Source organism: Cephus cinctus, unplaced genomic scaffold (assembly GCF_000341935.2).
Source record: "Cephus cinctus unplaced genomic scaffold, Ccin1 Ccin1_scaffold1163, whole genome shotgun sequence".
Lineage (NCBI taxonomy): Eukaryota > Metazoa > Arthropoda > Insecta > Hymenoptera > Cephidae > Cephus > Cephus cinctus.
This window is the reverse complement of record NW_014333653.1, coordinates 323,283-348,708: the sequence shown is the minus strand read 5'-3', so window position 1 is coordinate 348,708 and position 25,426 is coordinate 323,283. Positions and strand designations below refer to the sequence as shown.

The window sequence follows — 25,426 nt, the reverse complement described above, 5'->3', positions numbered from 1 at the left end:
AACAGTGAACACTGCAATCACCACTGTTCTTATGGTACCGATTGGCTGTCAGATTAAAAAGTTCAGTACAGCTGTTTTGTGTTCTTGTTCAGTTTTGGCGGGTATATTTTGTGCAAATTTTCGGAATTGTTAATAACAATAATTACGTTTCTCTAAGATCTGGTGAAGAAATAGTTATTTGTCATGGGTGAAGCGGATGAGTTGTTGATTCGTAACGTAAAATCAATGCTAACTGCCAAATATTATAAAATGAATGATACATTTTTGAGGGATTGTATAAATTATTTTATTAGTGAACACGATTCTGTAAGTTTTATTGGGTAGTTGTAATTGAACAATTTTACATAGTTGTATGATAATGTACTGTGTGGGATAAAGGTGCGTGGTTCTCTTATGAAAATATATTTTAGCAAAATATTAATGAAATTCAAGATTTTGTGATCGCACAATGGCAACTGAATGATTTGAGAGAAATAAATACTGAAAATGGAATTTTTCCATCGAATCTTGTTCGCCAAGAGATTACAACATTAACAGGAACATATAACGTGCAGGTAATAATATTTATATATACTTCTTTATTTGTTTTGTAATTTGATTTATTATTTTGTTGCAGATGGACAAAATGTATGATATATCAGTTTCTAAATTAAAACAAATACATGAGATACGGAATGTCTCAAATTTTAATCTCGAAGTCACCGAAGCACAGAATAATGAATCACGTGACTGGAATCCAAAACCAAAGAGAATGTATCAATTCTTCCTTACTGATGGTATTCAGGATGTTATTGCTATTGAATATAAACCATTGCGTCAGTTTAAGGTATACGTGAAATTTATCATTCTTGTAACAAATCTATTTTTCAACTCTGTTACGTACTCAATTCCAAAACTGCTTTCCATTTTATGCTCGCAGGATTGAATGCTAGTAATTATTCACACATATTTCTTCAATAGGATGTCTTATTACCTGGTATTAAGTTAATGATAATCGGACCAGTTGTCTGTAGAAAGGGTGTAATACTGCTGGAAGAAAAAAATATCAAGGAGATCGGTGGTGAAATAGAAAATTTATTAATACCAAATGCATTAGAGAACGTCCTAGCTAGATCCCTGTAAGTATTATCTAAATATATATTTCATTTGTACAATGAAATATACAAAACTGTATTGGTTTTCTTAATATCAATGCAGGAATTTACCAGAAAATCCTAACCCGTATAAAGAAAATGAAACACCACCTGATAATTTAGAAAGTGCTTTCGAAGATGAATTCAACGTTGACGACATAATAAATATTGAGAATGAAAATACAGTGAATAATTATTCTGCTTCAACAACTAATGCTCATACTGACACAAGTACTAGTAATGAATTCAATGATCAAAACAAAGACAAAAATAATTGCCAAGTTACTCTATTAACGAACAAAAATACATATAGAAATAACTCTAATGATAAACCCCAGATGCAGAATACAAAAATACAGAATGCTGATGAATTTCCTGATGATTTGGATGAATACTTTGAACTAGCTGATAATTTTGATATTGATGTCACTGAGTCTGATATGTTACGCAATACTGGTGAAAAAAGTGCAATCGAACCGCGTCCAAGTACGTCAACAAAAGCAGTAGATTTGTTGATAACGAGTGATGAAACTAAATCAATGAAGGTAGAAGACAACAAATATCTTGTCGATGACATCATACAGTTTTCTGATGATGACTTTGAATTGTGTGATAATGTAGAGATAAAACAAATAAATGATATCGAACGTAAAATCGAAAACAAGAAAGAACCAAGTATAGGTGTAGAGTTTTTTGATGATGACTTTGAATGGTGTGATAATGTAGTGATGCAACAAATAAATGATATCGAACGTGAAATCGAAAACAAGGAAGAAACAGGTATTCTTAAAAAACAGAACACAGGAATACAAGAAACAAGTACGAATGTTTCTGAATTATCACAGCTGAGTCTCAATAATACAAAAACAGATTCAGCATCATCAAAGCCTACAACAAGTTCTGGTTCTTCGAATCCAATTATATCTACAGTGACCAAAAACAAGAGACCAGCGGTATGATTTCTGTTTGTGTCCAAATTATGAGATAATCGTCCTGTTATTTTTTCTTTAATAATTGTAGTCGATGGTGTCCCCAACTATGGCAAGTCCGCCAAAAGTCAAATGTGTCCAAGAAACACCCAAATTGAGTAAAATCGATAAGAAGATAACCAATTTTACTGTAAAACTCAAACTGGATTCAGAGGAAGCCCCGAAAACTCACATTTCCATCGGTGACGTCTTAATGTTACCAGTTTCTGATTGTTCAGTACGACATATTATTAAAGCAAAAGTCGCGAGTTTTGATACGCTTGGAAAAAAAAATAATTGCTGGCATTTAGAAGCAACGTTAACTGATGGGTCTAAAAATATAGACATAACGTTTGCATCTGAGGTAGCGTTCTAATTAATCAAATGAATTTGTTTTATTTTGATACAACAACTGTCTACATGCATATATTATAAATCCCTTCAGGTTTTGGAACGCATAATTGGCTTTGGCGTGGATAAATTTTCAGAAATGAAAAAGAAGGGTAAAGCCGATCCTAACATAAAGGCTGAACTTAGACAGGTGAGTATTTAAAAAATGATTGCTACACAAATAACACAAGAAGTAGTTACAAAATTACACACATTATTATAATATAAGTCTATAAAATTAATTTAAATTAATCCATTAATCACTCATTAAGGATTATTTTTCTATACAGGCATTGCGAAAAGCAGAAATGTTTGTAAAGCAACTAGACTCTTTAATGGAATTAGAATGGTCAAAGGATAAAAAGCCAACTGTTATCAAAATAATGAGTAATTCTATTGACGAGTGAGAAATGAAAAATGAATCGGCCAAGATCCAATTATTGCAGTTAATCTTGCCAACGAGTGAGATAATTTTCATAAACTTAAATATCTGTGTAAATATGTCGTCATGTAAATATGAATATCCACCATCTAAGAAGTCAGTACTATATATAAACAATTATTTAATTACACGATATGCCATGAAAATTATTTTTTAAGAATAACTTTTAAGACAAATATGTACAATTTTTTAAATTTATATCGTACCGTATGTTTTTATTACCCTTTACGTACTTCATAAGAATAATTGCATAAGAAGTTCATAAACGCATTGCCTTTTTTCCAACTTAATTGCAGTTCCATTGGCTGATGCACATAATCATGTGTCATGTTATCACACTGCAGCAATACAATTGCAAGCTGATATCAGGTCATAATAATAGCAACACAGATAACTAGCTATACAATACTTGATATCGAATGTAAGAAGTTGAGACTGAAAGACAATATTATACTAGACTCGTTTAGTAAATGTTCTTGGGGATTTCCTTTCCAAAAACTCTGTCCTTCCGTGGAAACAGAAATCTCAACTCATCAGATGTCCCATGCAGTCCCATGACAAAGGATCAATACACTCCTATGGGACTCAAGATCTAGCGTTGGATCACGAGGACTCCTGAAAAATCACCGTTACTGTACAAAAGGATTTTAAAGAACCGAATAGCTACGCCCCAGAGTTATGTCTAATAATTCTGCCCCTGTTCTCCTGAGACTCCACTAGCATTACATTTTATCATAAGGATATATACCTATATTTGCATCATTGTATTGAATGAATTACTGGATGAGTTTAGAAATTTCCATTTCCTGACTTCCATATAGAATTAGACGTATGACATTGCTGTAAGAGAAATAATTAATCAACAAGTATAAAGTACTTGTTGTATGTCGATAACGTTACTTTTTCATAATCAAGGTTGTGGTAGTTATACAAGAGCTAATATTAGTAGAGATCTCATATATCCCTCTAGAAAATTGTAACGCTAACAATATTTAATGTGTATTTATCTACTGAGTACGTAGTCATTTCCACCACTCTATAAGTGCAGTTGGGTGTATAAGCAAAAGTTGTAGTTTCAAGAAAGAAGATTAATAGGATCCAGTGGTCGTTGCATACGGAATGCATCAGTTACAGTTGAAAGAAACAAAATTTGGAATTTCTCTATAATCCCTTAATCATTACCATTCAGTGATTGTGAGTTTTTGAATATGTCAAACGTGTTTGTAGCTTTGAAACGAAAATAAAATTGAAGAATTTTTACAATAAAAATTTAATCTCACATTATATAGGGTTGAAAATGGCGAAAACGGAGAACAGAAGTCTGTCGTGGAAGCGTCCTTCAGGTCCTCCCAAAATCTGGAAACGTTTCGAGATTAATGAGAAAACAGGAAGTGAAGGAAAGGATGGAAAAGTTTTGAGGTTTTCAATCGAGGAAATTCCGACTGACAGATATGACGAAGTTCTTGACCTTATAGTGAATAATTTCATGGCTGATGAGCCGCTCTGTCGCTGCCTCAGTGAGTCTAAATACACAAATGTATATATTGAAGAGTAATGTTGATTAAATATTATTTTAAAAAGTCGTAGTGACCTAACAAATATTCAAAAAAAATTAGTTGAAATCATTTTATATATAAGATCTTTCATCGGTGTAGACATAAAGGACGATCCTGCTGGTGTTGAAGATTTTCGAAACTTTTGGCAACTTTCTTTGAAACAAGGAATCAGCGTAGGACTATTTCTTGATGATTCTGACATAGATAAACGTGAAATCGTAGGAGCAAACGTACTTCTGGTACTGACACACGAGGACGAAGAATTGTTTGATGAAGTTAAAGTACAATTGCTCAATTATTATTATATTCGTTATATATTAATTTTCATCAAATTCTTGAACATATTTCTTTACTTTAATTGTAGTTCAAATCAGCCGCTGCCGAAACAATAATAAATTTTGTTATGAATGCAACCGCAGAAACTAATGTACTGGATCATTATAAAGTTGACAAATATATATCTGCATTAGGACTTGTCTTGATTCCACGTTTTAGAGGATATTCTCTTGGCGGCCATATTCTTGGCGTAAGGTAGGTCAGTCAGTTAAAAATATTAATTATAAAGATTTTTACAGATCTAAATAATTTTCAGAAATGACATCGGTCAGGAATACAAAATTCCTGTAACGGAAACTGCATTCACTGGTACAGCATCTCAGATTCTTGCGCAGCGCAATGGATTTGAAGTTCTCCTCGTGAAAAAGTATTCTGAAGCTTACGATAGCGATGGCCAACTTCTTTTCCCAAATGTTGATTGTGAATGTGCTAAAATGATGGCAAAACGATTGTATTGAAATTCTTATCGCAATATTTATCGAATTCCTTCTGTTAGCTATATATTCATTTTCCTCAATATCTGCCACAGCGCACACTTAACGAGAATCTACTGTACCGACGGATTTTTGAAGTTGCTGTTTGCTACTCTTAACTAAATATTATGCAGTACAAGTCCGAATCCAGTTCGTTCCCCACGTTATTTTCCTCACCAGGCTTTTTGGGCACCTCGAAATTTTATAGGATTAATTTGCCCATGAACGGGAAAGGTAAATTTCGTTTTGAACCATAAAAGCAATTTATTGCAACAAAATTGCTCTATGTTAATCGGATTTAACGTTTGCATGTCAGCTCGATTTACAATTTAAGATAAATTGCCTCGTGACATTCATATATTTGTGATGTAACGGAAGTGAGATTATTTGTTATCACCCGTGTTATGTTTGTCTTCGTTTGGATTGTAATGATTTAATTTCAGAAATGTTATTGGTCGGGAATACAAAATTCCTTTAACGGAAACTGTATTCACTGCTCCAGGATCTCACATTCTGGCGATGCGCAATGGATTTGAAGTTCTAGTTAAAAAAAAGTATTCAAAAGCTTACGATAGCAAGGGCCAACTTCTTTTTCCAAATGTTAGAGCTAAGGATGTAAAAACTATTGGAAAGCGTTTGTATTGAATTCCATATTGACTTCTCTATGGACTCACTGGAATTTGTTAAGTTTAATTGTACTCTTTACTTCAGAAGTACCGGAAGTTGCCAAAAATTGTGTGCGCGCACAATCGTCGCCCAGGACTCGGTGTGACGGAGCAGGCGGATGGTGGGGGGAGCGCTCGAGGCAGTGCCCGGATCCGGAGCGCTCATTCTTCCTCGAGCCGGTCTCCTATACTGGTGTCTTGGAATTACCTCTCTTATCCATTTCCAACTTTCTTCTATTTCTATATTGATTTTTTCTTTACGTTCCTTCTTTCTTTATATTTCATTCTTTACTTTCTGGTTTATCTCTTTACTTATTTCTTCTCTACTTTTATATTCCTATCCCTTACTTTTCTACTTCTTAACTTCTTTATTTCTATCTTCCCTTTTGTCTTCTCGTTTCACTCTGTTCCCTCTTACTTTCCATTGTATTTGTCTTACTTTTCCTATTCCTTTGGTCGGGTCGAGCATATTCATTCAAGTAGTCATATAAGAGTAGTCACCCTGTTAGTGCAGCTAGACTTAAGACCATGGTGTCGGGGGTTGCCCTTCCGCCTCATCCGCTGAGCTTGCTCAGTGGTTGGTGGCCCAAGTTGTGGCCGCAACAGGACCTTATGGGTCTCCCGACGGGGGCCTTGAGCCCCCTTAGGGTATCTACGGCCATGGTCTTTCGTATAGTGAATCTAGCCAGGTGTCTAGCTCTCGCGTATTTAGTATAATTTGTTCGCTTTGCTAAAAACACTCCAACATGTCGTTGACCCTTGGGCACTTGTGTGGGTAGAGACGATCCTATTTGTCCGTGGGGAGGTCGGAGGGGTAGTCCGTTGACTTTGGGTAAAGTCCTATTTGTGCTTGTGCTTGGGGGTCACTTCACTTGGGGTAGGTGCGGGTGCTATTGAGCACCCGCTAGTATAAAGTCACCCTCTGTCGGAGACATTTTGCGCGTGGATCGATGGCTAACGGGGCCCGCCGCCGGCGGCGGGCGTGGTTCCTTACGTCTAACCCACTGGGCTCGCCCGTGGGAAGGGACGGAGGTTGTAGCGTTAAATATCGTCCTTCGGGATGTCCTGGCGTGCCCGCAAGGGCACCGCCGGGTGCTACGCCCGCGGTCTTTCGTTGCGGTGAATCTTGACTAGGGGTAGACCTTTCGCGTTTAACTTGTCCCTTTCGCGTTTAACTTATCTTAGCTTTTTCGCGTTTAACTTCACCTTACCCCCTTTTGCGTTTTTCTTGTTCCTCGACCCGACTTCCTTTCCTTCCTGAGGTTTTTCCCCCCAAGTCCTGTGCGCGAAAGCCGCAGGACTCGGGGGTTTTCCTCAATAAAAAACAAAACACGGTCCCCTATGGGGCCTCGGAGGGGTCGTAGCTCCCTTCAGGAGAGGCAGGACCTCACGGAAATGGGCGCGGAGGGGCCCATTTCGCTCCCTTATACTTCCTACTTTTCCTACATATTCGAGTCTTGTTCTTTGTCGCTACTCCCGAATAATCTGGTCCTCGTGCATACGTTTTACGCACCTTTTTCTCGTTAGTACAATTGTATGTATTGCATGTACATAGTGACCTTATGTCTTTCCGTTTAATGGTTACGGTTTCAGTTCCTTACTTTTTCGATTGTGTCGGTTATCCATTTCGGTTACGATCCCTGTTGTATTCCATTACCATCGTTCCTTCACGATTTTATCGACATATAGTGCACATGCACAATACACATTATTTCCCTACAGTCGATAACATAAATCTTACGATTACTGTATCATTCAAATAATATACTTACGAATTAACATCACAGATGGAGCCACGCACGTCTTCATTTATAACTTCTAGAAACACGACATAACAAAGACATACTGCCAAGCTGTATTCCGCCCATTCAAACCGTAAAACATCGTGAAGTGAAGCAGAACAAATGATTTCCTTCCTTTCGCACGTGCGTCTTTGACTGAACCAAAGAAAACAAAATTAAAGCAATGAAAAAGAAGATAACCCTCAACCACTTAAAAGACGTTCTATAAAATAAGACTATTTGCCATATATACACGCTACTCGTCAGAATGACAAAAGCGTAACGCCATAGCATATACGAGAAAGAGAAGGGAAACGTTCCTCGTAAAACTAATGTACAAAATTGTTCAGGACTGGAATATTATTCCTTTTTGATTGGTCTATGGTTTCTTGTCATTTCACGCGTCTCCCTATTCTCCGGCATTATTAAGGGCGTAATGCAAAACCGGTCACGTAATTGTTCTCGCGCACGATTCGCACTGCAGGATCTTTGTATGACGAAACTCGAAAAATAAAACAGAAAAGAAAGTCTCCCTCCCGGCCGCAGTGCTCGTTACTCGATACGCCTTCGGCACCGTGGGCAGACCTTGTTAACGCACTCTGGCACCCTGTTTGTAAGTTCTACCCTGGTATGCGTAAATCGTTGGAAACCAGTTCGCACGATTTGGCAGCTGAATGCGCTAGGGTTCACTGTTACCGACAGCTTTTAGGTTATAAAACCAAAAGAACCTTTTTTATTCACATTTTAACCAAGTGCCAGACGTTGTTCGCGCAAATACTAGTTTTTCTCTCAATGAAGGAATACCCTATTTACATCCTACATTTGAGAAACCCTCCATGTGTCGTCTCGCTCGTCTTGGGAAACAGAAACGCGCTACGGCCAAACACGTGGACAACTCATGCCCGGTCTCTAAGAAGAAAGACAGAATGAAGGAAAGAGGATCGAGCGCTCTCTAAATTTAAACCTCAAAGAATGGTGAATAACAGGGAAGAATGGAGCGTTTGAAATTTGTTTTCTTCTTTTCTTTCATTTTCTTCTCTCTCCTCTTAACCGACCGTGCACTCCAATGAATGCCACACCTCGGTTATGTAAAAGCGACAGACCATTGTCCCACCAGTGCAGGACAATCACACCTCGGACCAATGGCGTAAAACGTGCACGCACTCAGGATCCATTTCTTTCAAATGCATTTGCACTAATTCCCGTGTATATATATATATATATATATATATATATACACACACACACACGTACATGGGTGCGCGCGCATAAATATATCCCTTCTATTCTCACGTGCGAACGATCACATTCAGCCATCTTAGCCTACAAATAGTACAACACCAATGACTGAAGTCAACGCATGCGTACGCATATTGAATTAAATGATAGATTACGTCAGTCAAAATCAAGATGCCCGTCACTGAGTTTTGCTTAGCATGCGTGGCATATGAGTTTACAATACCAGATGAGTATAACCGTTAGAAAAGAATATCCTATGTTTATCATTATAATGAATGATAAAAACGATGCAATACCTTTGTAATTATATTTCACTGTTTATTATGAATATATAAATTTGTTATGATACAAAAAAAAGAGGGTTCCTTTGTTAATTGGAAACACCCTTTGAGGGATTGGGGATTTAGTTAGATCGCTATTTGTGTATTGGTGTGTATAATTTTAAACGAAATCTTTATAGGCAACGAGATAACGGGAAAATATATATCACAATAGATTCTGCGCTTTAATACCTAGCTTATGCTTAACCGTATTTAATTAATTTATCATTTCGATTAGTCATAGTTCGGTAGCGTAATAGGGCACTGTGTATCTTATGCTCTAACGTACTTGCACGACATTCGGGGTTTACTAGTCGTACTCGCTCTTACTGTATTAAATGAGACGAGGAAAAATCCTCGCAATTTTCTTAAATTAACGTTATTTATTTTTAAGAAGCGTCTAATTCTTTAAGAGCAGGCGCCATGATGTTTAGAGATCTTAAAGAATATATATATATGTATATATATATGTATATATATGTACAGTTTCATTATATCTAATATGTGGCAGTCGTTTTTTTTTTCTTGTAAATAATATAATGACAGTCGGTCGTTTATAAAACAAAATCTCAACGTTTCCGAAAAAAAAAGTATCCGAAAATATTCTAGTAAACGTTTCTTTTTCGTGTGTGTATATACAGGTATAATTGGCTGTTATAATTATATATATATGTATGAATCGACATCTCGCTTATATCACAGTACAGTATTGAAAAAAATTTTTGACTGTCAACATTTTTTCTTCTTAAATCATAACCGTCAAATCCACGTGAATTAACCAAAAAAGACTTTTGGTCCAGAATAGTCACTCAAAATTTTCATATGGCTGTGGATTGTAGAAGTAATCAATCATGTTGGCTTCAGAAAGGTTACCCATCTTCCCGTCCAAAGGCAATCAGCGTTACTTGATGCAACGTCTGCAAGGAGCACGTAAGGGTTACATGTTGCTGAAGAAGAAGGCGGACGCGTTAAATTTTCGATTTCGTTTGATCTGCACGAACCTTGAGAGCACGCGTGATAATGTGAACGAGTTACTTAGGGCGGCAGCACTGTCGCTGGCAGAGGTAAAATACGTAGCTGGGGACATTGGTCCAGTAGTCATGGAGAAGGTGGACGTAGCCAGGATAACCGTCGAGCACAGTACCGAGAACATAGCCGGAGTGACGTTATTAAAGTTCAAAGCTTGCGACAACGATCATGACACTTATAAATATTTATGTCTGGCTAGGGGTGGTCAGCAATTGGCTTTGTGCAAAAAAGCATACAAAAAGGCAATTGACAGTTTGACGGAGCTTAGTACGATATACTTGGGTATACGAACCCTGGCGGAGAGCGTGAGAAGTAATCAGAAACGGGTACTAGTCATGGAGCAGATAATAATTCCTCGAGTGGAGTTGACATTGAGTTACATAAATTCCGAATTGGAGGAGATCGATCGCGAGGATTTCTTTAGGATCAAGAAGATTAAGACGAAGAAACGTCAGGAGGATGAGGAGGACGGACTCCAAGAGAAGATGGAGCCACCTACGAGAATATGTAACACTTTGGATGAACTATCGGAAACGTAATGCGTATGAACTTATGTACCAGATAGAAGCTAAAACTCGATTCATATGTAAAGCACGCAGTAACTACAGGAGAGCATATATAGTATATATGTATACTATATATATATATACAATACAGATAGACAACTAAGTAAGCTGGTATCTTATGGAGTTTCTGATGAAGGTATCCCAGACACGTGCCCGGGTGATACCTGGGCAACATTCTTATTGTGTATTAAGTATGGAACTTTAATGCTCGCCCGTGCAGCACTTGGTGCAATGAGAGTCTGTTCATCAGATGCATGTATAATTCGTATACAAAATTGTAAGTGCTAGACGGAAAAATACGTTTAGGTTTAACGTTTTAAATAGCCCGCGCATATTTAATTTTCTGGACAAGACGGTATTATACAGTCTTAATAATATACAATTCTGAGCAGTGTGTAAACTAGCTGGAGAGAAGTGCACGCGTCTACCGGATATCAATTGTGTATGTTATGGACAAGTTAAACGTACACACCTAATTTGCTTTAGACTCAAGAGAGTTAAAAGAAGAATAAAAAAGAGGAAGAGCAAGAAGGAGCTCTGAAAGATCCTGGCAAGTGCACGCATATGTCTACTTCTGTCACGCGAACCTCTATCTATGCTTACACAAGGTTCTTCGTTATACTCTTGAATTTCTTCATGGTTTATGAAGGATGAGTGTTTTACTATATGCTACAGGGCAGGCATCCTCGTGCAAGATCAGCTGATGCCTCTATGAGTCCTTGAAGAGATCGTCAGCTCGGTCTTATAGTTATTACACTTGAGTCTCGCTACCACTATGATGCTTCCGGTGCTTTCTGTGCTTTTTATGACTTCTATGTGGCATCTGACCATTAGTAACGATAGGCTTATGCAGCAAGGGATGCTGGGGTGCTAGATGACTCAGATGATGATTTTGATGAGGCGTCGGACTGGTAGACCCAGCGCTGTAACGATGCACGACAGGAGTAGGTATAGTGTGAGGATGGCACTTGTGCGGTGGTTGTTTGCAGGGTGGCAAGCGTCTCCATATAGCCATTATGTTAGGCCACCAGATCCAGGCGGCGGCCAGGATGCCAGCTCCCAAGGAGACGACGAGTCGCAGTACGAAGAACTGTAGTATGGGCTTCGATGGCACTTTGGGGGTTGTCGATGGTTCCGGTGCACGTAACCAGTAATCCCGACCCCACCACTCGTAGAACGTGGTACTGGTGATGCAGATCATAACCAGAGCATAGATACTGGAGAAGATGCCCACCCTGGTCATCAGAATCTTCTGACGTCTATACGTCTCAATCGGAGACTTCGCAACGTCCCTAAGACGTGGCGCTGGATTAGGACTCAGTGGACTCAAAACAGGCGGTGGTGCGACGGTGGGTCTCGATAGCAACAAGGCAGCCATTCCCACCAGTAGGAAAGTCACCCCGAAGGAGAGGTAGATGAACTGAGGTGCCAGTACGAGTACCAGAAGCGATCGCGTGCTCTGCTGGCCGACGAAGCAGCTTCCTGAAACGGGAAACAGTCTATTAGAGTTCTGAGTAACATAAAAATTGTAGGGTCCCCGTCACACTCCTCGCCCCTCTTTACCCTTCCCCACGCACGTCTTGAATAATTCGAAACAAATCGCACATGCGAACCTGCACCACGTTATCATTTACACGTAGCACATATGGCATCGACAAGGATTCGCGTGTGACTATGTAAATTGTACAATGGACAATTATCTAATTACGTAATTTCGTATTCCTCCTTCGGTATAAGAAAGTCCAACGAAATAGTACGAAAATCGAGCGCGGACGTCGCCCTTAGCGTCTAGTTTCATATTTCGTCCCACAGGTGTCGCCCCGTGAAATCATGTAAAATAGATCACAGCGCCATAGAAATTCTCACGTCTCGTTAGCCGCAAATTCATCTCGGATAACCTCAGTCCCGTAAGAGAATATGTCATCTAGGTGCAAGTGCCCAGCCGCGGAATCAGCCTAAACGTATTGTGAGAAAAAGTGGCGCCAGTACCGCGCACGACACACATAACACGCCGGGCGTTTTTGCGAGGAACCGGGCCGGCGGAACGATCGGACTACGACAAAAAGTCAAATAGCTAGCGGGAGAACGCGTCGCACGTCGTCCACCGGGAGGTAAGGAAGACGAAGGAACGAGACCAAGAAGCTCGTAGAGGAAGGAGGGGCCTCTGCCCCCCCTATTGCATACGCGGTGACAAAAACTTGTCGCGCTGCGGTTATAACGCGTTGTCGCGCGGCACGCGACATCCTGGCGTACGTCCTCGTGCTCCTTGTGTCACGATTCTACACCTAGCTCCGATTTTTTCCCCTCTATCTACGTCCTAACGAACATAGAATAAATTAACGCCGCAGGTTTGTGTCTTGCTGTTGGTCGGGGAGGTACGTGAATGAGGTGGAAAAAAATTAAGTAAAAAAAAAAAAAGAGTAATTTAAAGAATGGCTGGTTAATTCGCTCCGGTGGCTCTCGCGTCTGAGGCGTTTAGAGCCTGCCGTTCTTAATTAACCATAATTGTCTTGCTGGGATGCGCAAAAACCTTAAGGTTTTCATTATAATATGCCTTCGTAACTATGCACGTATAAATCAGTCTTGTATCTCTCTCTGTGTCTGTATATACATATATATGCTTTTATGACACGCATATAACTACCTTTGTATACTCTGTCACTCTTCTTTTTTCTTTCCAACGAGCATTACCCACCTTACGATATTACATATCCGTATATTTAAATATTACACGCATGCGCTTTAGCTCCACAGATTTCTTATCCGTTTTACCAAGAAGCCTCCCTTATGGACATGGGGAAAGAAAAACTCAACCGTCTCTCTACCGGTTTACCATTTTTCTTTTCTGTGTCAAGTGCCACGTGTAATTATATCACATGGACGTTTCTACGTACGCAGGCCACACATGGTCCCACGTGAGTCATTGCCGGCATAAGGCATTCAATTAATTGAAGTATATAAGAAAATTACTATGCGTTAATGGACTGGTGTCGCTGATGCTAATGAAATTTGTAATAGTTAATTGATCGATTCTTAAAATATAAATGTGCTCTTAAAGCTTCGCAGGATCAGCCACGTTGACGTTAACGTCCGTCGTGAGTTCTCAGAACGACGTGACGTTTTTCATCTCTGCCATTTTGTCAGAAGATAAAAAGAATTGGGCACGCGACGGCTACGGTCCCATGAGAATACTTCGTTTCTTCTTCTTCGTCGTGCCAGGAGGACGTGGTTGGTGGCATTCTCAACCCGGTGATCCGGTATGTTAGAACTCTCGTTGATGCACTTGGAAAAGAAGAAGGAACCACATTCCAATTGAAGTAAACATTTAAAGAGTTAAATGCCGTCCTGACCTGGATTCAATTTCGTCCAGCTGGCTGAGACGATATTTTACAATCGGTACGTACCCTTTGCCAATGACAAATCGACAGTCCGTTTACATTTTCCTTTTATTGGCAACGACGTGTCAAAGTGTTAATCGAGTATCTTGAATTTTGCAGCCGGTGGGGAGCGTTGAAGTATTGCCGGATAATGACGGTTGAACAATGGCGACAAATTGGTCCTGTCAAATTGGTCGACGTGCGACAATATCGTGAATGGCGTCGTTTAACTTCGTGAAACCGTTAACTGTACTATTGCGTGTGATTGCCTGTACTTTTGTATATACGTGTAGTACGTGCATACGTATATGCTTACATGTAGGTAAGAGTGGCTATACGTTGCCAAAGTAAGGTTAATTGTAACCTCGTGAAACGACTCAGGGCGACAAAGAATTCGTGAGAGGAAATAAGTATGAGAATATTATTGGGGGCGTGTAGAGAATAGAGAGAACGAATGAAAGAATGCTGAGAAATGAATTTATAATTGAAAGACTAATTGCTGTTGGGATAGACAGATCCAACGAATTTAATCAAAGAACTTCTTCAGACCTGTTTCATCGACTTACTGAACACTGACGAGTGAGACAGTGCACGTAGTGACGTGGCCATTCAAATTATTAATTGTGTAATAAGCTATTGGCTCTTATCGAAGAGTTCGATCGACAATGAATGAGCGTGACCTCTTCCCTCGTTAGATAAAACTTCAGCCAGCTGTCAGTTTGTCAAGGGAGAGTAAAGTGAAAAAGAAATGATTGACGTACTGAGAGATTGACGGCGGGTATACGTCGAGCAATCTAATCATTGAGTAAACACGATACAGACCCCAATGTGGTGGTTTACGTAGAAACCCAAAAAAAAAAGAGCTTGGCAATCTCCTCTCGACAGGAATTACATATAAGATTGTCATACCGTATAAGAATCTTAATAAAAGTATACGAAGTCAAAGATCACGTCGAATCGCCCTGAGCTAAGAACGTAAACGTTATGAAGTAGTTAATAAAAACAAGATTAAGCGAAAGAAAAAAAATTGGATTTTATACATTCAACAATGAGTTCCAATTGATACGCATCGAATCGACGCCCGAGCGAAGCGTCATTGAACTTCATGTGGACGATGCCTAAGAGAGATACATATAAGACCAGACCGTTTCCATTGATTCGCATAGTTTGGTATACGAGGCGATTAGATAGTAGATACAAAAGAGAATAACAAAGAAGAATGAGAAGGAAAAAAAGAGAAACGTGTAACACACATGAGTATTGGCGCGTGATTCGATAAGACGAGTTAAACAGACAGCCAAAAGACGCTTTTGGCATTGATAATTCATTGAGAAATTGTTGTCATGGTAGAAAAAAAAGTTTTGCTGTAATCGTAAGATTGATATAAAATAAAAATAATTATGTAGATTGACAATCTTAATTCCGAGTAGTGGAGGTGGACCGGTTTTGGAATTGCTTTGCTCGAGAGTCCATCGGACAACAGGGTTTTCTTTACGGAATGAGTATGGGCTTGAGCCAATGGGCCCAGCACTACGTACCACGCAATGACCATACATATATGTTATAAGCAGTGCTTTCGGTATGGCGATTGGTCCAGAAGGTACACGTAGCGATGAACCGTCTCGATAAATTGGTCTATGGTGGCCCCATGCTATCTACCCGTAGCCATCTCGTTCACGAAGCATGAGTAGTGGTCAGAGATAGGAGCGCCAAGCGGGCACGACGAGAACTACGTGTACTTGGGGTTCCAGTTATCGGCACGGTCCCATCTAAATTGCTTCTCATTTTCTCCGATCGTCTATCCCTGCGAGTTCCACGAGGAAGAATGAGAAGGAGACTTTTTAAGTTTCGTATTAAAAGAAAAAAGTAGCGTTGGTTCTCCCTATAAGAAAATACTACTATACTGTACGTTGCGCATGCGCACAAGAGGGTAAAGAAGAAAAATTACGTGTTAAGGAGATTGAGTGAAAGAGGTTAAAACGTTTCTTGGCTAATTGCCAAGAGATCACGTTTACCCCATATGTACGCTCGTGTCTGCAGGATATTATAATCGTAGCAGGATAGTCAATTTGTTGGCGAGTTTTCATGGATCGTGAAGCTGAGAAACTGTTCGGATTTATCTGTATGTGGATACGAGGGTGGACGGCACCGTACGTTCCCCGTACAGCGCCGCCTTGGCCAACCTCGGTAGGATGCGACATTCAATGCAAATACCTTGGGACCCGCTCTGCAGCTTGTCACTGTCCGTAGCTAGGACCAATAAGAACCACTTTTGCCTTTTGCTTAAGCACGGATTACACGGGACGATCGAGATACGGTCTAGAAGGAGAAGACAGTTTACCTTCATCGTCTTACTTTTATAGAATTTCAGGCTTACGAAGAATTTTTCGATAAATCCAATGGGTAGGAGAATTCCAAAAAAAAAGATCACGCCACTCTGAGTCCACTAAGACGTGACAGATCTGGCTGAAGAGATTAAAATTGATTTTTTAACGAATTTTAATTTCTATAATACCAAAGTATGTGACAGCTGTGTGTATGGCATAACAGACCTCCGAGTTGTATTCACGTTGTAAATTCGCCTTTTTTACGGTCTGTTATTATGATTCGTTAGAAAAGACTGGGAATATTCCTAGAAACCCTCCTTTATGCCGTCGCTGAGCGTCGGAACGCTGGTTGGGGCCTTTTTGCTCGGTGCTGGAGCCACTGCTAATCCATATGCAGGCCCGGAAAGTCGAGGACGAACAAAGAGAGCCGGCTGTCTCGTTTAAGTCCCGGGATAGCCGCAGAGTCCTCGTGTTCGGCTTTGGGGTATTCGTTGTCTCGGAGGTTAAGTCACGAGCCGATATAAAGGTACGCCTCGAGAAAGTTACCTAATTAATTGAGCACACCCCGAGCGCAGAGAGAAGGATTCGTTTTAGGTTTGCCGAAGCATAAAGAGAGATAAATTTCACAAAGAGACGGAACAACACGTAAAGACCGACCCGTACGCCATGCAAATCCAAGCCGAATACTACAGCGCCACCACAGAGAAACCTTGTAGGATTTGAAATACCAAAGACAGTTTCAGGATAGAATTCAACTAGATGAAAAATTTCTTCAAGATTTCAATAACTCGATAGTTAATCGAAAACAATATTCATAAAATCCCACTGTACATTCTAGCTGGCATGAAAGACGTTAAATTCAATTTTAATGAAACTCGTAACGAAGCATCCCAAGTAACGACTGGTGCGCATGCGCAGTTACATAACCGCCAACGAGGAAGCCAATTGAAAGCGAGAAAAAGTATATTTCTGAAAATACGACGTCCAAGGATTATAAACCGCGTGACTATCAACGGGACTTTTCAATCGCCCCCTTAATACACGTGATGAAGAGCAAAAAGGTCCATGCAAATCGCAGCATCCAGCGGCATCCTCAAAAACTTCAAACATGAACTTGGATGCCCCGTGGAATGCGGCTTGCGGCCGTAGCGTCGTGGGACGTTCGTTTATGTTGTTGCCTTCGCGGCGTTATTGTTACGTTCTGCAAGAGGAGCCTGTATGTGCGCCGTAGTATAAGAGAATAGCAGTCGGCCAGTGCTACAACAGTACGAACTATACCCAACAACCATTTACTCTACCCACGAGAAGAGATCCCTTGGGATAACTATACCAGGATACCGCTCTCCCCGTTAACCACTCTTCACGGTCAAAAGAATACAACAAATAGAATCTCTCTACTGACACATAGGCAATATTCGCCAGTCCTCGAGCACAGCGATGACCCTTGGCTTACGTCAATTATCTCCAAATTGAACTCACGTTGACCGCGTGACATTGATACAGCCACCAGATCAGACCACATGTCGAAATCTGCAAACCAGATCAGTATGAAAATTCGCAAAACATCCAGACCAGAACTTCGTCGATAATGGCGAACGTAATGACTGCCCCAATTTCCACCCTCCCCCATAATCCAAACCACGAGGCGAAACTTGGCTCCCAAAAGTCTCGTAACTCACGGCTGGGCTCCCTGGTGAATACTTGGCAAGGGAAAGAACGTAGATACACGTGAGGAAGGAAAGAAAGGTGGTTAGGAAGTCGCTGTTTAATTCAGAGATGCTAATCTAACCTAACCTGACCATCTTCGAGCATAAGTTATCGGGAGCATAAACATGGGGCATCGTATTAGCATAAAGTAGTCTGGTTAGGTCGGGACTGCTTTGCGAAGTATAGGTTAGGTTGGGTTAGGCTAGGTCGCATCCACAAGGTACAAGAGGATGGCGCAGTACATTTCTAAGATGCGTACGGTCGTCGCGCTAGTAAAGGATGAACCATTGTGTTAAGCTATATTTTAAGGTTATACCGGCTACGTTTCTCTCTGCGTCTTTTAATCATTGGTCGTCCCTATGTATCCTCTTCGTCCTACCCATAAGGCAACACTCGTCCACGTTTGACGTAATTTATTTTATTTCAAACTCAGCTTTGAATTTCCCGCCATAAAGTGCACATGCCGCGTCATAGGAAACTCGAGTCGCTGGCCCGAACGACCAATTCGCTTCTCCTGCGTTTGAATGGAGATTTCTAATACATATTAATAGAACCTTAACGTTCTGACATTTAGTTACCCAGGTTGGTAAATACTTCACTAAAATTTCCGGCCTGCACCGTACATAAGTCAAGTACAGTGTACATATAATACACCCATAAGAACACAAAGAGGCATGAACCGTTACGTTCAATGAGCCTGAGTATATAAACCATAATGAAATATTGTAATAGTCAGGTCATAATGGTTAATTAATTAAAGCAACGTGTGCTGTTCGCAATAATTATAGCATTGTTCTAACGATTTTAATCCATTTCCCCCCCTCTCACCCTTTATAGTCTCTCACCGTTAAGATCGATCAACCAAGGAAACGTGACTAGACAATATCTCGACTATGATTTATTCCATGCTCAATTAGTTCCTCGGAACAGGTTAAGCTCGGTAATTACAACGACCGCCAACAAGTGAAGATAAATTTTAAAAAATTCTTCTCAGCTCCCACAAATACCATACGCGTATACGTACGGTCGTGCACCGGGGTCTGATATATTAATATATTCAGACAATACCATGTCAGACCCCACGCAACTAATCGTGCGCATACATAAGTCCGACCTGACGCAAGTCACTCAGGTCCAGCTCTGAAGTCTGCGTACACCAAGATCAATCCAAATCATCCTGCGTATCGACTCGAATCTCTCGTACCTAGGGTTGTACCAGTACCCTTTTGCGGAATTCTCCGTAGGAAACTGAAGAAGAAGAAAGAAGGAAATAAGAACAAGATACATCTACGTAGAGGTTGGGTCACTCTGAGTGGCTACGCCATTGCTCTGGACCCATAAAACAGGCAGTATAACGAGGCGTGGCTGCAAAAGCACGTTGGGGCCTCAACTGTGCCCCCCCCTGCCCCCTCAAGGCCCCCACATACTCGCCCGCACATTTTATAATAACACCCTACCGCGTATCGAGTGATATATCTATAAGGGTGATTATCGCGTCACTGAAGTCCACACGTGATGAAAGAGAAAAAAAATGCATCAAGACGCCTCTATATAATATCCATACGGGGGTTCCCCCGCATGGGCCCCCCCTTTAATACCTGTCTACTGCATACGCTCCTGGGAGTCATTTAAAGCCTGTTATATACCCGTCGAATTCTGTTATCTTATCCGTGATAGCCGTCACTCCGTACCGAAGCTGTCAAAGCGTGGCCAAACATTCGAAAACCTGTTACGTTCGTTAAATTTCATCGTAGGCGTCAATTGCACCACGTTGCTCGAGCCGTTCGTCGATAGGAATGCCGATAATCATGGCATTAATGGGTACAACGATAATAACGATACCGATTAAATGGAAATTCGTCAGGGTATAGTAGAATCGTACACGCGACTATCTTCGACATGTTTCTTGGACTTACGAAGAGCACGATTCCAATGGGTTACGTCGTTTATTGTTGGGACTGTGTTTTTTTCTTTACGTCACTGAAACACGATCGTCTAGGGACCCGCCGGGGACTTGCGTGGTGAATTAACGATGGGCAGTAATATTATGCAAATTGTACCTTGGGACTGTGGCTTTTTTTTTGTTTTTTTTTTTGTTTTTTTTTTCTTCAAATGGCAGCAGTGCAGAAGAAACAGAAAATTCAGTTGACATTTTTCATTTGGCTAATTGGATCCTTTAAGTATTCCTGTGATTGATCGCTCTCGCTGCGAGGAGTTGGTAACGAGAGTCTACAATTAATGGTACGCAGTGTATAATTATATACGGTGATTATAAATAGGACTGACAAGGTTCTAAATATATACACGGCAGAGGTTAAATTTCGCCATGTGTATACCAAGTCAAATATATGGAGTACAAGCGGCATGGATATAAAACACACGAAAAGCATATAGGAGCAGGTAAACGAACCCTTTCGACTTAACCTATAATTAATTAACGTTGCGTGCGTTAGTGGTTTTGAGGTAAAGTGGAAGAAAAAATTCAAGGTGGAAAGTCACGAATGAATAATCATGAAAAAGGGACAGCTGGAATAGTTATTCTGGCTGTATGTTACTTATCGTGTATATCCAAAGACATCGAAGTCAATTTGTCGGATTCCCTATTAACGATTAGCCGTTGATTCATTAACAGCAAATTAAATGATCCCGAGTGGTAAAGCTCACCGGTCAATTCGTCTGCGTCCACGTCCCTTGTTACAAGCACGGCTATGGTGTGCGCTGCAGGCAATCCCCATGCAGCGACAGCACCTACGGTTGAGAATCCTTGCTGAAGACCAAATCCTTCGTCCTTGTTGTTTCGAGGAGATTTCGTCCATCTCCTTGCAACGATGCACCACCAGGCACATACGACGACCCACCTGAAAGCAAAGAATGTACGTTTTTAATTTTTTTTTTGTATAGAAAAAAAAAACAGAAAAAAATACATTTGACTCAATGTCTAACGTAGTACTGAGAACCCCTGTTCAAGTGGCAGGATGAACAATGATCCTACGATGGTTAAAGATCGACCGTGTTCTTCGACTCTTGCAAAGTGTACGACTGCTGTTTCAATATCTCATACAGTGCGGTAGTGGTGAGAGTACATGAGTACCTATATACACTGTATATATAGAGAGCATATAGAAGCCGAGACTGGTAAAGACTATAGTGAACCTGGCAAACTAATTAATCACCTGAGTCTTGGACGAGATCGAAAAGCAATGAGGAGGTCAAACGAGGCGCAAACTTGCCGACCGCTTCTCTCGTTTGTTAAGTATTGGCTTGTAGATCCTAAGAATTTCTAAAGGGACTTATATACGTGTATATAATACAAGTCCCCACTGGCACTTATTCGCAATGTGGAATGTCTTGCTACTCTTATATTGCTGGTTCACTCGGTAGCACGTCCAGGGACGTGCCGTTTCGGTCTGAGACCCCGTTGATGGGTTGAACCGTAAACTTTTGAAAAGAAAACAGTTTTGAAAACGTGTCCAATGTCTTGGAGAGGGTGCGCAGAGGGGAAATTAGAAACTGTAAAAGAAAGAAAAAAGATGGGGTTATGAAAAAGTATCCCTAAGATTTCAAGGCAGAGAGCGTTAATTAAATATGATATATTATGACCTGATTAATGTTGACGTATCCTCGTGTGATCACATATGGCTATGGATGCTCGTTCACGTATGAACGTCAGGTTACAGGTTCGAGTCTCATGCTTATCGCAGATGCGAGATAGACCGCTGGTCTTATGTAAAGTATACAGGGGATGTTTAATGTATACGATTCCTGTCTTGTTATAGATTGGCTGTGAGTGTAAGAGAAGAGTTAATTTAGAGAATCGAATTTGATTTCGAGTATTTCGACAAGATCTTTTTTTTTTTTGGGTAACGTTACTAGTCAACGTGTACGTAAATATCTTGAATTCTCTTGGAACATCTATTAAGACGGTAGTAAAAATTGTTGGACGAGATATAAGATCTTACGAGCATCCGGTTTGGATTTTATGATTAGAATTAAATCGAAGATTTGATAGCTTCTACTCATGGTATCCATGGACCAGGGGATTGGAGTGAAATCAGGGATCAAGGAAAGTGTCGAGTATCCAATCACATTGATCCTACATGCGTACGATGTGTGTACGTGATGCCGTTGCGTGAGATCTTTGGTAAAAAGTTGAGAGCCGAGATAGAATGAGATTTAAAAAAATAAAAGAAATAAATCCAATCCCATCAATGTGATTGACAGCATCCACGGTGGTCCATTGGATTTTATTTTTACTCCACACCGATCGGTATTCCGTCAATCCTTCTCTTTATTTTGCTCTATCCCTGATAGAGCAAACAGGCTCGTTTGGATTTCATAGGACAAACTAGGGGAAAAGATTATTTCTTGTTTCATGAGAAGAATCGAATATTGCTATCGCGTGGAATTGATTATTTTTTTATAACCATAAAAAACCCATAACCTGCAATTGGCTCCTTGTGTTTACAGACTTCTCAGGATTTCTATTACGGTTTTACCTACTTCACGATTTACCGTTACCAGATTCTGTCCGGAACATCAAAGCTGCCTTTAACGAGTTGTGCAGACGCCTAAAAAAAATGCTCGATCTATTCAATAGAGATGCTTTTCTCTCGTCGTACCAATGAAACTTACCTATTCGAGTTCCGAAATACAGAAACACCTGCACGCTTTGGGGAAGCGTGCCTAAAGCACCCATTTTTTTTTTTTTTCAACAACGTGAACATGGCTACCAGAAGATCGTGTTCTGGCCTAAAGAAACGTGTAGATCAGGTCACGTACACGAGCCCAGCCTTGTTTATTCCTCGCCATATTGCAATATACAACCGTGCAATAAACTCCTTTGGCATCGAACTTGCGGCTTTAGCCTGCGGTTCGAGTAATCGCAGCAGTCGTATCGCTTGGTAACTTCTGACTTTGAAAGGTTTGCAAAGCGATTCGCACGACTCTTCATAGTTTACGAGTGCAAATAGATTCTACCTACAAGAAAACAATATAGTACAGATCCAAGATAGTGTAGCCATTGCAGATAACATAGCTCTACCTCTATTAAGAATCAAAAATGCGAGAAATGAGCATTTCCACAGGTTTACAGCATTTCTAGACATTAATGATTAATTTTTTATTTTCAACCTACTCAAGGACGTTGGTACCCTTTTTTAACTACTGGACCAACTTTCTACGGGGAGCCGTCAATATAAGGTCCCCCCGTTATATAATCGGTACTAAATACCGAACGCCCGTCACCGTGAAAATGCAGCAGAGGGTCGATGTTCCAGGAGACTCATGCATTTGACTTTTGACTATTGTGATAGGTAGAACAGGTTCCCCAGCTACCTGCAGCCAAGAGAAGCCATTAGACCCGGTTTCTCATTCCGTGTATTTCCACCCTTGAAAACCAGCCACATGCCGAGCAGAGGTTAGATGATAAACGATAAAGAGAATAAACGGCGGAACTTTTCAAACAGTGAAGCATCGTCCGATACAGCGATGCCAGCCGAATATAATTATCCCTGTTTTAACGTAAACCAAAAAAAAAAGATGTATTACCATTCTACAGGGATAAACCATCGTTTCCAAGGCAGTATACTGGTAGAATCAAACTGTAAACTGCTCCAAATACGTTCTAAATATATCCCAGTAGTGTTCGAAGCATCGAAAATCCCGCGAACGTAAGCGTCCTAACCTCTTTCCTCTGACACAGAACAGGATCCCGTGAATATTCACACACGACTTCCTACGGGATTTAACGAACCTGGCACCGAGCCCCGTTCTCATTGGAGCGATCCAAGCCAGCAACAGCCAGCAACTTGTTAACACTGCCATAAAACAAACTAATGACGTTTACTGCTGGCCAAGAACTCGCATTTACTCAAACCCTCAGACAGCTCGGTCTAGTGTTTCTTGTGTCTACTAGGTGCTACTGCGCAACGCTACTGCGCATCGTCCACGCTGTCTACAAGAATGATTAGTGCATATGTGCATCGGACTGTACGCCATTACTAGTAAAAAATACTGACCAACGTACTAAAGACGGTATTACCCGTTTCTCAGTAAATCTACTATAAACTGTTTCGCAGCCCGAGAAAAACATCGACACGTAACGCGTAACTTGCTAACGCGAAAACGAGACGAGTTTACGTATGCCCAATGCGTGCTCGGTGCGCACGCGTCTGTGCCAGTTCACTTTCCAGATGTACCTGAATAATTCATACCCACGCGCGTTAACCTCCACGGACAAAAGACAAGAACTGATTTCACGAAGGAAGGCGTCTTCCAGAATGGAATAAGGTTCTCGGTACGTCTAGACGAGCGAGCAAACGTAACTGGGACGTGAATTTGAATTTACAAAAAGAAATGTGTCTCGTATCGTGCTGCCGACACGAGAAGAAACTGTACCAAGGGATGCACAGGCGGTTACTTGTAAGGAAGGCTTAAGGTATTTCAGATGGATCGTGAGAGTACGCGATAAGCTACAAGTACCTATATTACAGCGCTCGATCGGTATTCTTCAAATGTAAGCCAACAAGAACCTTATCTCTCTTTCCTTTCTTTTGTTTCACTCCACCTTCATTACAGACAGGGCCTGCGATTATTATCCAACGTAGATTATAACCTAAGAGTTCCGACTTGGGAGCTTGGAATCACATGAAATTCACGACTACGAAGTAACAAAAAACACGTTTTCCAAAGGAGGCAAAAGTCGTTCGATGTATAATTTTTCTGTACGAGGTAAGTAACGTGTCCCAGACGAAGTGGACTGGTTCGCATCACTGAACGGCTTTTACGTCTCTATTAGCCAGTTCGATGACGGGGTGCACGAGGAGGTGAAGGAGGAGTCAGGAGGAGGGAGAACGGACTTGGTGACGATGGAATGGGAGGTTAAGTGACAAGAATCGTTTTTTCCATCACCGAGTGCCGATGCTGATGCTCCTGTTCTCTTTGTGCTGATGCAGAAAACGCAAAAACTTGCCGCACGAATCTTGCTCCGTGGTGATGAATGGAGTGACGCACTCATATCCCTCACACGTACGCAGTCCTCTCTCCAGCGTCCTTAAGGTGTATATTCTGATATATAAAACCTTGTATAAGCATCCTGCCGGACCGATCTTCTCTTACT

General features: G+C 40.7%; 4 protein-coding genes and 2 long non-coding RNA genes across 7 annotated transcripts in view; 5 read left to right on the top strand and 1 right to left on the bottom strand.

Moving 5' to 3' along the window:
* The first annotated feature begins 39 nt into the window (after positions 1–39).
* Positions 40–3,138, top strand: LOC107272392 (recQ-mediated genome instability protein 1). Its single transcript, XM_015749497.2, has 8 exons — positions 40–306; positions 411–554; positions 617–826; positions 961–1,118; positions 1,198–2,086; positions 2,154–2,465; positions 2,547–2,642; positions 2,782–3,138. The coding sequence occupies exons 1-8, from the start codon at positions 184–186 to the stop codon at positions 2,896–2,898; spliced, it is 2,049 nt and encodes a 682-aa protein (XP_015604983.1). The 5' UTR covers positions 40–183; the 3' UTR covers positions 2,899–3,138.
* Positions 3,139–3,986: 848 nt separating this feature from the next.
* On the top strand, positions 3,987–5,444 carry LOC107272393. Its single transcript, XM_025089674.1, has 5 exons — positions 3,987–4,127; positions 4,223–4,450; positions 4,589–4,770; positions 4,854–5,020; positions 5,082–5,444. The coding sequence occupies exons 2-5, from the start codon at positions 4,231–4,233 to the stop codon at positions 5,281–5,283; spliced, it is 771 nt and encodes a 256-aa protein (XP_024945442.1). The 5' UTR covers positions 3,987–4,127; positions 4,223–4,230; the 3' UTR covers positions 5,284–5,444.
* Positions 5,445–10,154: 4,710 nt separating this feature from the next.
* On the top strand, positions 10,155–10,871 carry LOC107272386 (V-type proton ATPase subunit D 1). The gene has a single exon (XM_025089632.1). It carries the CDS (start codon positions 10,155–10,157, stop codon positions 10,869–10,871), a length of 717 nt encoding a protein of 238 aa, XP_024945400.1.
* Positions 10,872–11,649: 778 nt separating this feature from the next.
* Positions 11,650–25,426, bottom strand: part of LOC107272385 (frizzled-4) — a gene marked incomplete at its 5' end in the record, with an annotated part of 25,522 nt that continues 11,745 nt past the window's right edge. Inside the window, 2 exon segments of the mRNA XM_025089666.1 lie at positions 11,650–12,380; positions 20,974–21,167. Of these exon segments, the coding sequence (XP_024945434.1) occupies positions 11,650–12,380; positions 20,974–21,167 (925 nt within the window).
* Positions 12,393–19,490, top strand: LOC107272389. 2 transcript variants are annotated; one of them, XR_003061177.1, is made up of 3 exons: positions 12,393–13,273; positions 13,645–14,294; positions 14,396–19,490. It is a non-coding gene; the product is annotated as an uncharacterized LOC107272389 (long non-coding RNA). The 2 variants fall into 2 exon arrangements; XR_001538935.2 differs by having other exon boundaries at positions 12,393–13,813; positions 13,957–14,294.
* Positions 24,336–25,426, top strand: part of LOC107272387 — a 7,207-nt gene continuing 6,116 nt past the window's right edge. Inside the window, exons 1-2 of the long non-coding RNA XR_003061176.1 lie at positions 24,336–25,038; positions 25,106–25,365. This is a non-coding gene — a long non-coding RNA (uncharacterized LOC107272387). The remainder of the gene's footprint in view (positions 25,039–25,105; positions 25,366–25,426) is intronic.